The sequence below is a fragment of the Sinocyclocheilus rhinocerous genome, unplaced genomic scaffold (genome assembly GCF_001515625.1).
Source record: "Sinocyclocheilus rhinocerous isolate Xijiao unplaced genomic scaffold, SAMN03320098_v1.1 scaffold807, whole genome shotgun sequence".
Lineage (NCBI taxonomy): Eukaryota > Metazoa > Chordata > Actinopteri > Cypriniformes > Cyprinidae > Sinocyclocheilus > Sinocyclocheilus rhinocerous.
In genome coordinates, this window is record NW_015650326.1 from 1,022,512 (window position 1) to 1,035,759 (window position 13,248).

General features: G+C 35.8%; 1 protein-coding gene across 3 annotated transcripts in view; it reads right to left on the reverse strand.

The window, feature by feature from the left end:
* dpp6b (dipeptidyl-peptidase 6b) overlaps positions 1-13,248 on the reverse strand; it is a 111,574-nt gene that overhangs the window by 1,326 nt on the left and 97,000 nt on the right. For all 3 annotated transcript variants that reach the window (XM_016516744.1, XM_016516746.1, XM_016516745.1), the window contains exons 11-26: positions 12,833-12,959; positions 12,497-12,535; positions 12,275-12,382; positions 11,420-11,511; positions 11,217-11,264; positions 11,036-11,148; positions 7,431-7,484; positions 6,120-6,218; positions 5,963-6,032; positions 3,879-4,073; positions 3,726-3,780; positions 2,788-2,905; positions 2,624-2,682; positions 1,925-1,997; positions 1,737-1,810; positions 1-206 (exon numbers count right to left, since the gene is read on the reverse strand). The exon at positions 1-206 is cut by the window's left edge and continues 1,326 nt beyond it. In XM_016516744.1, the coding sequence (XP_016372230.1) occupies positions 57-206; positions 1,737-1,810; positions 1,925-1,997; positions 2,624-2,682; positions 2,788-2,905; positions 3,726-3,780; positions 3,879-4,073; positions 5,963-6,032; positions 6,120-6,218; positions 7,431-7,484; positions 11,036-11,148; positions 11,217-11,264; positions 11,420-11,511; positions 12,275-12,382; positions 12,497-12,535; positions 12,833-12,959 (1,474 nt within the window). In that variant the 3' untranslated portion in view covers positions 1-56. The remainder of the gene's footprint in view (positions 207-1,736; positions 1,811-1,924; positions 1,998-2,623; positions 2,683-2,787; positions 2,906-3,725; positions 3,781-3,878; positions 4,074-5,962; positions 6,033-6,119; positions 6,219-7,430; positions 7,485-11,035; positions 11,149-11,216; positions 11,265-11,419; positions 11,512-12,274; positions 12,383-12,496; positions 12,536-12,832; positions 12,960-13,248) is intronic.

Consider the following 13,248-nt stretch of genomic DNA (forward strand, 5'->3'; position numbering starts at 1 on the left):
AGGAGGAGTTTGCATATTGGGCTGTAAGCTGGCTTGTGCTGGATCTGAGTAGAACTTTAACCATCATCCTCGTTGTCCTGCTCCACTTTATCTTCAGTCGGTATCTCTGGGGGTCTGAAACACTCCACGAAGAAGTTGACCAGCGATTGACTCAGATGTAGCTGCGAGTCTCTCGAGTGAAGGAAGTGGCCTTCATCTGGGTAGATCTGACAGACAAACAAAACTCATTCAGTCAAGTACCAATCATTTTACTACACTAATGTGACTGATTTCTGAATGTGTGTGTGTATCACATATATATATATATATATTGGGGAAAGTTACTTTTAAAAGTAATGCATTACAATATTAATGCGTTACCCCCAACACTGTATATATATAGAGAGAGAGAGAGAGAGAATATCCTGTTTTATTCAGAAATCTGTCATATACATCAACATAACAGTTCAATATTCATTACTTATTTTTGAGTGTTTTTTTGGCATTTGACTGTGTGGTTGCTAGGGTGTCTGAGTGTTTTAGCATGTTGCTGTGTGGTTGCTAGGGTGTCTGAGTGTTTTAGCATGTTGCTATGTGGTTGCTAGGGTGTCTGAGTGTTTTAGCATGTTGCTATGTGGTTGCTAGGGTGTCTGAGTGTTTTAGCATGTTGCTATGTGGTTGCTAATAGTGCTTGAGTGTTTCTTTTTTTGCATGTCATTAATGGTGTCTGAGTGTTTTTAGCATGTCCCTATGTAGTAATTAAGGGTGTCTGACTGTTTTTTGCATGATGTTATGGTGTCTGAGTGCTTTTAGCATGTTGCTATGTGGTTGTTAAGGATGTCTGAATGTTTTGCATGTTGCTAAGGGTGTCTGAGTGTTTTTAGCTTGTTGCTAGGGTGTCTAAGTGTTTTTTTTTTGCATGTTGCTAGGGTGTCCGAGTGTTTTTAGCATGTTGCTATGTGGTTGCTAGGGGGTCTGAATGTTTTGCATGTTGCTAAGGGTGTCTGAGTGTTTTTAGAATGTTGCTAATGGTGTCTGAGTGTTTTTAGCATGTCCTTATGTAGTAATTAAGGGTGTCTGACTGTTTTTTGCATGATGTTATGGTGTCTGAGTGCTTTTAGCATGTTGCTATGTGGTTGTTAAGGATGTCTGAATGTTTTGCATGTTGCTAAGGGTGTCTGAGTGTTTTTAGCATGTTGCTAAGGGTGTCTGAGTGTTTTTTTTGCATGTTGCTAGGGTATCTGAGTGTTTTTTTGTACGTTGCTAGGGTATCTTGAGTGTTTTTTGCTTGTTGCTATGTGGTTGTTAAGGGTGTTTGAGTGTTTTAGCATGTTGCTATGTGGTTGTTAAGGATGTCTGAATGTTTTGCATGTTGCTAAGTGTGTCTGAGTGTTTTAGCATGTTGCTATGTGGTTGCTAGGGTGTCTGAGTGTTTTTAGCATGTTGCTAGGGTGTCTGAGTGTTTTAGTATGTCGCTATGCAGTTGCTAAGTTGTTGTGAGGAAGTGAGTAAAAATATCACATCTCTCCTCACTGAGTCACATGATTTGAGGTGTCATTCAAGTCTACAGCACAAATGGAACAGAACCAGTTATAATGTAATAATTAATTAGTGTCTTGCCCAAACCACAAACCCTTAGTATATGTAACAGTAACTGTGACACTTGATGCAACAAACACCACTAAAAAGATGTTACATAATGCAGAAATGTAAGTGTCAATAGCTGAGAGCTTAAATAGCAGCTGATCAGCTCTTACCTGTAGTGTATAATTAGCTTTCTCATTTATCAGATGGGTGATAAATTTGGCCGTGTGCTGAAAATGGACTTTCTCTGTGTGAACAGAAAGACATTTTACACAGTGTCAGTTAAACAAATGAAAGAAAAGCATGTGTTTAAGAAATAAAGAAGTTAAGCACAAGAAGCTTTGTTTAAATCAAGGGTTACCGTCCGCCGTCGGGTGAATAATCATGAGTTTTTTGTCCCTCAGTTGCTCCATGTGGTCTGTTAAGCATGCCATCTGAAAAAATACAAGCCAAAACCATATGTAAGAGAGAGTGCTGGGGAGATTACTTACACATTGTAGTCTGTTACTGGTTACATGTTAAAAATTGTAGTCAGTAGTGTAATCGAGATTACTCATTTTAGGTAATGTATTCTGACTACATTTGGATTACTTTTAGATTACATTTGACATGACTTGTTTATAGATTTAAATGGGATTATTGTTATTAAAAAAAGAGAAATAAATGCATGACCACTAACAAATGTGCGAATGTGTTGTTAAATTATTGAAATATTAACTTTAAATCTCAGTAAATATTTGGTCAAAGTGGTTTGACTGACAAAAAGTTTGGGAATTCCTGCATCACATGAACCAAAAAATTTAAAAGAGAAAAAACTATTAGTCAGAATAAATAAATTATGAATAATGTACTGCCATTGTGTGAATAATTTGTAATCATGTAATCCATAAAAAGTAACTGTAATCTGATTGAGCATTTTAAAACGTAATCTAATTACAAGTACTTAATTTTTGGAATCTGATTACGTAATCCAGATTACATGTAATCAGTTACTACCTGTTAAATCTGGTAACAGATTTATTTGACCTGACCCTCAACCATCTTATGTTGTTTGCATTACCTCGTATCCTCTCTTACTGGACTGCGGTGATCCTAAATAGCGTTCAGAAAATGCAGAAGCTGCAGGACAGATGATCATCAGTAACACTGAAATGAGTCCATTCATTTTATTCTAATAAATGAATGACAGGCATGTGTGATCAAACACTGGATATGACATCATACCGTATAAAGAGAAATCAGTGATGGGGGAGATGACGGTGCCACACTTGATTTTGAATTGAAACATATTTGGATTTTCATCTGAGCGTAATAGTCGGCTGGCCAGATATCCTCCATATGCCTGAACAGACAAAACAGGTTATTAGTGATGAGTGAACATAAATGATGCTGAATGATACAATCATGCATCACATGGTACAATTTCATCAAGAGAGAATTTTGAGAAGATTAATATGAATCCAACAATACAGACTTCCTGAAGCCAACATGACATCAAAACTGATTCTTAATTTTAATATGTTTGATTCTTAAGATTTAATATGTGTTCTTGCTTTTGAGTTTTGAACGAGTCATCAGTGCATGTTATTACAAATACACAAAATGTCTTTATAATCACTCATCAAAATTTAATAACAATCGCTTTCCGGGCAGGGTTATTATAGTAAACTAAAACTATCTTTGTTCATTCATAGCTAAAATAAAATATAAATGTAAATAAAAAAGTTGACGCACTAAAATTACTAACCTTAAAAAAAAATAAAACCCTAAATAAAGGGGTCATCAGATGCCCATTTTCCACAAGTTGATATGATTCATAAAAATAAATTAAACCTAAATAGTAATATTCAAATATAAATATGATGAAAACACATCACAGAATTACCAAAAATTAAACTAAAATTAAAATGAATTAAAACTGAAAATATAAAATGAAAAGCTAATTCAAAATATTAATACAAATTATAAAAGTATATAAATAAAAGTAAAATACATAGGCCTAATGTGATATAAAAGCGTTTTGTCATGCTACCTCATTACTTGTTGGAAAAATTCGCTTTTGGGAAAAAGAAAAAAAAAAGCACACTACTAGGTAAACAACTCCGCTATTCTCACACTACTCAAACATGTCACTCATTCCCCAAGTCACCAAGCAAACTCACCTTTCCAGAAACTCCAACTCTTGAGCTGTCAATGTATGGCAGCTGTGAGATAATTCTGCAGTGAATCATAGAAGAGATGTAAGCGTGAAGTAAAGTGTTCTCTCAGCACTGATGCTGCTGTAGTTTTAGTGTCGTTCATGTAGATGGTCTGACCTAAGAGCTTCCAGCTGGTCTCTCTCCTCAAACTCCCCCAGTTTCTTTCTGATGCGGTGGAGGAGGTTTGTGCCCTGAAAGCCACTGCCGCGGCCGTCCAGACGCATGACTATGGTGTTGAAGGAGCTGACCAGCACCGTGGTCCAGTCCACCTGGAACTGCTCCGTCACCATCTGACCACCAGGGGTACCGTCCCTACCAGAGCAAAGCAAACGTGTCAGAACCATCCGATCAAATGCCTCAAAACAACGTCACGTTTTGATACCTTGTACTTAAAACCCACTGGATGAATGATACGATGAAATATCTGGGTCACAAAAAAAAAAAAGAAAATTATGTAATAAATAAATAATCAATCAAGCCTATTTAAGGGTTTTTATTTATTTATTTTTTTGCACCGTTAATTCTCCCTCTGTGTGTGTGTGTGTGTCAAAATCTGCTAAGGGGTAATAATGATCATTTTTTTATAAGTGATTTTTTACATTATTTACATTTATTCTATTATTTACAACAGGATCTGCATGCGTTTAAATAAAATATTTTGGTTATAAGAGACAAAAAAAGCAACTTAGTACATCAAACCACTCCTTTCTGGGTAAAAATTTTAATAAAAATTGTGAGCATTTTTGACAAGCCAGACATGTCAGTCTCTGAGTAACATGTAATTTAAGCCATAAAATAAATAATAAGTGATTTTTTACATTATTTACATTTATTCTATTATTTACAACAGGATCCGCATGCGTTTAAATAAAATATTTTGGTTATAAGAGACAAAAAAAGCAACTTAGTACATCAAACCACTCCTTTCTGGGTAAAAATTTTAATAAAAATTGTGAGCATTTTTGACAAGCCAGACATGTCAGTCTCTGAGTAACATGTAATTTAAGCCATAAAATAAATATAAGAAACTCCGCAAAAAGCACTTTGCATGTCTCCAGCATGTTTTATAATTACCCAAAAATCAAACATAGTTCACCCCTCATATCACGTTCGTCAAAAACTTAGACTGGCCGTCGATTGGAATACTAGAACTAAAAACATTAACATAACACACTCATGGGCATCAATCACTGAAAACTTGCCAGCTAAGAAATAAATAATTATTACCGTACAATTATGCTATTTTCAAATCCACATCATTTGAATATTATGATATCGATGTCTGTCAAAAAATAATGTGTGCACACAGTAGTATTTACGAGAAGCAGGGGTCCAGCTAGTACACGCATTACCTGGAAACCCCCTCTATACTCGATGTTTTGAATGCATCATAGCTTTCCGAGAAGAGGGAGAAAACATGCTGTCTGTCAGAGACGAAAACACACGTAATACATAAAGCACATGAGTATAAATTTGTTCTTCACTCACTGAAATTGAATCGGAATGATCAGAGAACTGAGTGAAATACTTCACACCGCATGCTACAGATGATAAATACCAATCCAATGGAAATATTCGATATTTCGATATTTTTCCTATTTAAAACTTGACTCTTCTGTAGTTACATCGTGTACTAAGACCGACGGAAAATGAAAAGTTGCGATTTTCTAGGCCGATGTGGCTAGGAACTATACTCTCATTCCGGCGTAATAATCAAGGAACTTTGCTGCCATACCATGGGTGCAGCAGGCACAATGATATTACGCAGCGCGGAAAATGAGCCTATTTTCAAAAATAGTGGAGTGTTCCTTTAAATTGAAATGAGTCCCTGTAGTCTCCAATTTGACTCCCATATGCTGATACATAGATTTGGAAACTGGACAGGTGATATTTCTAAAATGTACTTTGATCACTATCTTCTCAGTTGCTCAGATACTGTGTATATAATGACATCCAGAATGGAGGAAAATAATGTCACAAAAAAAATCGACATCAAGGTACATTTAATGAGAGCGTTTTCATGAGATTCACACCAACTTCACAAAGCAACAGCAGCACTGATGTAGTCACACTAAGAAAATAAACACATTAGCACAGCTTTAATGTTAGTACAGGTTTTAGTCCGGTCTTTGCTGGACTAATCCGCTGTGTGGATCATGTATCAGTTATTCTGTGTGTGTGTGTGTGTGTGAGTGACTTACACCAGCAGCAGTAAGGGGTAGTGAGCTGTCTCTGTAAACCCCGCTGGCTTCACAATCTGCATGTTCAGACCTGTGCAAATGATGGGAAAGTTACTGTGCTGTGACGATCCTCAGCTTTGTGAAAACTGACTCGGAGAGTTTGATGTAAGATACTCACAGTAGTCATCTATGCTGATCGTTTTGTACTCTACTTTGGGCATCTGCGTGTTGTTCACAGTGGTGTTCAACTGCTTATTGAGCTCCACATCCAGCAGCTCTGAGTGAATCACATACAGAAGATGGTCAGAGAAATATATCTGTGTACTATAAAATATACACTATTTTGGGATCAGTAAGATCTTTTCGTCATTTTGAAAGTTTCTTATGCTCACCAAAGCTGCATTTATTTACAGTAAAAACTAATACTGTGAAATATTTATTTTAGATATTTATTTATATATTTATTTTCTATTGTAATATATTTAAAAATGTAATTTATTCCTGTGATGCAAAGCTGAATTTTCAGCATCATTACTCCAGTCTTCAGTGTCACCTGATCCTTCAGAAATCATTCTAATATGCTGATTTGATGCTCAAAAAAATTTATTATTGTTTTATTTTATTATTAATGTTAAAAACAGTTGTGCTGCGTAATATTTTTTGTCGAAACCATAATAATGTTTTTGAGGATTTTTTGATGAATAGAAAATTGAAAAGAAAATAATTTTTCAAATAGATATCTTTTGATAGAAACATTATAAATCTCTTCACTGTCACTTTACTAATCAATTTAATGTATTTTTGCTTCATTTCTTTCAAAGACAAACAAAAAAAAAAGTCTGACCCCAAACTTCTGAACAGTATTGTATAGTAATAAGCAAACTGGTAAAAAAAAATCTACTACAATATAATGAAATATTAATTATGTGTTTATCATCAGAATACATGGCTATTTTTAAATGGCGGTCAGAGAATAGGCCACTTTTTCCCCCCTGAATGGTGTGGTTACAACAATTACCAGCAGGGGCTAACAGGGTCATACAAACCAGCTAAACCCTGACCTCTTGGTGTAAAAATACTGTTATCTATTAATACGGGCATCAAAATCAACACATCTGACTTGCTGTGAATCACAAGAGCGAGTTATAGCAAGTGAGTCTGTTTTGTCCCGCTTCCTCTTTTCCCCCAAGAGGCCGCTGATAATCACTGCTAATTATGCTAAACACACAGCTTCGGCTCACACTCTTACAGAAGAGAATCTGAGGATGTGGTGTTCTAACAATTCATCTGACACAATCGATAAATGTTTATCTCACATTGTTGCGTTTTTCTTCAAGCACATTCAACTTCTGAACACGGTTGATAAAGCGCCTATCTAGGTCTTCTATCGTGAGAAATACCGTTCCAGTAAAGTCTTGGGTGCAGAGCTGATAAAGTGAGTCCGTAGCTGCTGATAGTGTTTAAATGCAGTAACAGACTGAGGACTCACTCTCATACTCTCCGTCTCTGGTGCTGTAAACGGCTGTGTGTGGCACACCGGGACCTGCGCAGAAAAACACAGAGGTGAAGATTAGTGTCTGACAGCATATACTGTATACAGTGGGTATAGAAAAGAATCACCGCCCTATAAATTAATCACATTTTGTTGCTTTGCAGCCTGAAAAGAAAACGGACACCAGCTGTATTTACTCTTATAACATTTCTATACCCACTGTATGTATATTCATGTCATCACATCTCAGAAAAACACGCTGGCCTTTATTGTGTATCTGAACATTACTCTATATCACGCTTGTTTTATGCATTACTGTATATTCTGGGAGTTATCTATGTGAAATATTCTATTATTGTAGTAACCTCTTTTAGGTGAATCTGTCTCTAAATGGCATGTAAAAACACTTTATATGTTGCACAGATGATTTCTTCCTAAGTGGATGATTTTTGGCCAGAATAGCCTCCAATCTGGTCTGGCTTCATGCTACAGTTACCAAAGACACATGCATGGACAATATACAGACATACATATAATAAAAAAAAAATTATAGAGCATTTTTAAATATTTATTTATTTATAAAGCAGTTTCACTATTTAAGTAAAACCATTTCAATAAAATAAAATGTAAATAAAAACTATTTAATTAAACGCTATTTTCAAATTTCAATTATTCAAATTTGTGATACAATGGAAATTGTCATAAGGACCATTATTATCCAGTACTTTTTAAAAATTATGTTTCAATGAAACCTGTATATCATGATATATATCGTTACTGACCATAATGTTAAGAATATTGTGATATACTGTACAATTATACATTGTGAAATTTTTCACTATTTTAATATAATTTAAAATGTAATTTATTCTTGTGATGACAAAGCTGAATTTTCAGCATCATTACTCCAGTCTTTAGTGTCACATGATCCTTCAGAAATCAATAATAAAGAAACATTTCTTATTTTTTATCAATGTTGAATCAAACATTTATCAGTGTTTTTATTGTTTGCTGAATAGAACAGCAAGAAAAGAGAATGAAAAGAACAGCATTTTTTGAAATATAAATATTTTGTATTTTTGATCAATTTAATGCATCCTTGCTGAATAAAAGTATAAAAAATCTATTATAACAAATTATTCTGACTGTAATTACTGATTAGATCAAAGCTGCACTATAAAAAAAAATATTTTGAGATTTTGCCATTTCAACCCATTTTAATTTTTTTGTAGACATAACTAATTTTTTTATAAATTTTCCAGACAACAAGGAAATTTAAGTTCATTGGCCCTCAACTAAGCTGAAAGTTCAACTCAAAAACACATATGTGACCCTGGAGCACAAAAGCAGTCTTAAAAGGTTAGTTCACCCAAAAATTCACCCAAAAATTTTACTCACCCCCGATGCATCCTAGGTGTATATGACTTTCTTCTTTCAGACGAATCCAGTCGGAGTTATATTAAAAATTGTCTTTGATCTTTCAAGCTCTATCGTTGCACTCAGCGGGTGTTGCATTGCTTCTGTCCAAAAGATGTGAAATAAAAAGCACCCATCCATAAAAAAAAGTTCTCACACGGCTCCGGGGGGTGAACAAAGGCCTCCTGTAGCGAATCGATGCGTTCTTGTAAGAAAAATATCCATTTTTGTTAATTTCCTACTGTAAATATATAAAAAAATTTATTATCATTAGTAATGCATTGCTAAGGACTTCATTTGGACAACTTTAAAGGCGATTTTCTCAATATTTTGATTTTTTTTGCATCCTCAGATTCCAGATTTTCAAATAGTTGTATCTCGACCAAATATGGTCCTGTCCTAACAAACCATACAATCTGAAAACCTGTAATCTGAAAAGTTGACTCAACAAATTGTTTTTACAGTGTGGTTTTGGGTTTTTCAGGAATTCATCAATGCACTCAAACCCCATTTAGGATCACTAAACATGGAATAATTATACAGCACCTAAAATGGATCTTGATGACTATCAATGCTTGGTTTGATCCACACAACCGGTGGGAAGCATCAGCTACACAAGAACGGATCTTTCTCTGCTGAGGTCTGGGGAAGCATCATGCTGCAAGGACCATAAGGCTCTGTTCTGACTTCATCTAATTCAAAACGCAAACACTGACCTTTCCTTGTGCTCAACAGACCTTGCTAAACAGATCAGTGACCATGGCAACCACGCTTTATTGTTGGTAAAACACTCAGCAGGGTAATGATGTCATGACTAACAGACTGGGATCAGCCAGAGTCACTGAGCCAAACTCGGCAAAGAGAAAAAATACAATTATTGAAACACTGACTTTATATTCCATATTGTTTCTGGTCTAATAGTACTTAATGCCTGTTATTGGGGAATTCTCTATTTCAATAATCTAAAATGTGAACTATTCAATTAGCATATGAGATATATAAAACTAGCAATGTAGAAGATTGGTTTCTTAAGACAACAGTCTATTCTACAACATCTGACCGCAGAATGCAGCAACTGACCAATCAGAATCAATTATTCTAGAGAAACCATGTAATAGAGTACATTAGTACCAATCCACTTTTTCAGCGTTGTTGGTTCTGGAAGTATTTTCCCCTTTCATTTATCCCATATAGGGATTTTTTTAAGTGTTGTAAGCAATGAAACCAACCAACCAGCTACGAGGAGAATCACAACATTACAAACATTTACTTGAAGCAAAAAAATACCGTAAATGAAAATCGGACAAAAAGACAAAGGTACAAGACTGTGTACTTAACGATTTTGGTGATGGAAAGTACAATCCCATAAAGCATTGTGAATGACATTAATCAAATTAAAAACAATGGAGAAATATAAATCCTTTAAAGTTGTTGGTTGTATCTATAGAAATATACTTATATATATATAAGTAAATATAAGTATTTTGAGGTCATGGTAATGGTCAGAGCTAAAGATCTCTTTTGGTTGTTTTGCTCACTGTGACTCTCTGATTGGTGGAATTTTCTGTATAGCATCATGGGTAATGTAGTTTTTCACTATTAAACACAATTAATTAAAAAATAAGTTGAATAAACACGAACAGACAAGTTCAACAAAGCCACATACAATCGATTAACAACCTTGGAGCTCACAACAGGTCTGTCTTTAAAGGTTTATCAGTTATTGTTAAAACTCAATTTCCCTATGGAGAGTTTGGACCTCTGGAACCGGACCAAATATACAGTTGGGTTCCAAAGTAAATTTCACATTAATTTTCTCCATAGGGAAGCTAAGCTCTCAAACTACATGGTTTTTAATTCAACTATGTCATTTAAAATGCTTCATGGGATTCTGGTTCTTTTCCTCAAAGCCGTTAAGTACACAACTTAGTCTTTTTGTCCAATTTTTTTTTGCTTCAAATCCAAGTTTGCAGTGCTTTGATTCAAGCTTGTAGCTGGTTGGTTTGGTTCATGGCTTGTAGCTCTTTTAACACCCACCTTTTTAAAATCCCTATGGGAAAAATAAACAGCATTAGTAAAAAATACTTCCGGATCCAAGGCTGTTTAAAAATTTGGTTTTCCGTATTGTACTCTATAGGTATAAGACAAGTTATTTACAGTTGTTTTGCATAGAAAAAGCATTAAACCTTTGCAGTTGAGAAGGAAGTAGTTAGCATCTGGACTGAATGATCCGCTGATGTATCCACAGCTTAAATTACAGGAAAGACAGCGGCGGTTGAAGGATCCTGTGGTGTTGGCGCTAAAAAAACAACACATCATCAGTGCAATGCTTCCAAATACATCACTGTGTGTGTGTGTGTGTCATACCTGTAGAGTTGACGCCGTCTTGCATCATCTTCTGTACTCAGAAAGTATCTGCAAAGACATTGTTGTTACAGATATCCATTTTAATGTTTCAAAAGGTAATGGTATATTGCTTTATTTTAGGTATATTTCTGACATTTTTATTGACAATATGGATAGAATCAAGCATCTGGGTCTTTTGAATGCTGCTGATCACACATGCTTACACAAGTTTGGTGTCCTCGTTGTAGGCTAAAATCTGCGTCACGTCCCAGTCTCCTGACGTCAGCGACTGTAGCGTGTCTGTGCTGCTGTTGGGCTGAAAGAGACGGCAAAAGGAAGTCACTCCTTACTTTTAACATGCTCTTTAAGGGATAGTTCACCCAAAAATGAAAATTTGCTGTTTATTTACTGAACCTCAGGTTAACCAAGATGTAGGTGACTTTTTTCTTCAGTAGAGCAGTAAAGAAGATTTTCGGCTGAAACCGTGGTCCTTGATGATTCATAAAATGCAAGTCAATGGCTACCGTCACTTTGAGAGTCAAAAAAACGTATATATGCAAAAGAAAATTAAACCGCATGGCTTCTGACGACATATTTAGGTCTTATGAGGTGAAGCAACTGGTCTGTATTGAACAGTATTTACAACATTATTTCCTGAAATCCAGAGCCTCAGGCAAACGGTCTGGAGTGAGGTCTTGTTCACGAACGAATCATTCTTTTGAACTGGTGAACTGGTTCATCTAAGGTTTACAGGTAATAATGTTGCAAATAATGGTCAGTTTCTTGCACAGACTGATCATTTTGCTTTTTAAGAACTCTATATATCGCCAGGAACTACAGGTATTCATTTTGTGTTCCTTGATATGCTTTTTTTGACGCTCAAGGGCCAGTAGCCATTGACTTGCATAATATGAATCACCAAGGAGCACGGTTTCAGCTAAAAATCTTACTTACTGTTCTACTGAAAAAAAAAAAGTCACCTACATCTTGGTCGGAGGGTGAGTAAATTAACAGCAAATTTTCATTTTTAGGTGAACTATCCAATTAAAGTAGCGTGTGGTTTCTCATTGTCAGCTCACCTGGGAAGTGGACATGGATATGTGGAAGAACTTCCCTCTGCCTCCCTGTGGAACGGCTCGGGTGAAGAAGAACCTGTATCCGTCTCTGGAGAACAGCGGGGGTTCGTTCTGCAGAGAGATTCAAGTCTTCCCATCAGCGGACATTCGGCGAGCGCTCTTACACACACATCCCACACACCGTACGTGTCTCCGCTCTGAGACGCAGCGTGATGTGTGACTCACCTGTCTGTGAAGCCAGCTGTCACTCTCATCTTCATGTTTCTGAAAACACACCGACAGATTATTGTTTTTTCCTCGGTATGTCTACCATTGTGCGACAAAGTCCTTTATTCAAAACCGAAGCAGTGACTAATCTTTTCTTTCATTGAATTGACGTGCATTTTAATACATTTGGATGTAACAATAGGCGCTGTCACCCTTACAGCCTTTTCCGGAAAATTAAAGGTCATGATGTAATTCTCAGACTTTCATTTGTTATTTTATAGTCTTAATGACTTTGCTATTATTATGGACAATAGTGATAATTAAGTGTGTGTGCTAGTGTATATCAGAAGATACCTTTGTGCAGATGCCTGTTGTGGCCTCACACAAGGTCAGGATGGAGTTGTTCTGCGCTCGGTTCAGCCAGTTTACTGCTAGTTTGGTGCTGGTTGCCCACTTCACCATGGTGATGTAGTAATCTTTCCTGCAGAGAAGCTGGTTAAAATACCACTTCAAACTGCGTCAAATAGAGCCTGTGTACATTTTTTTGTGAGTAAATGTGTTTAATAAAAAAAGCTTTGGGCAAAATGGATTTTGTTCATTAGCTTAAAGGGATAGTTCACCCAAAAATGAAAATTTGATGTTTTGCGTCTACTATCATAGATATCGACCGCTCCAGATACGTTGACACGTCTGCCATTTGGAACGTATCGCGGCCCATAGAAACAGTCACTAATGAGGCATCTACTTATATATATATATATATATATATG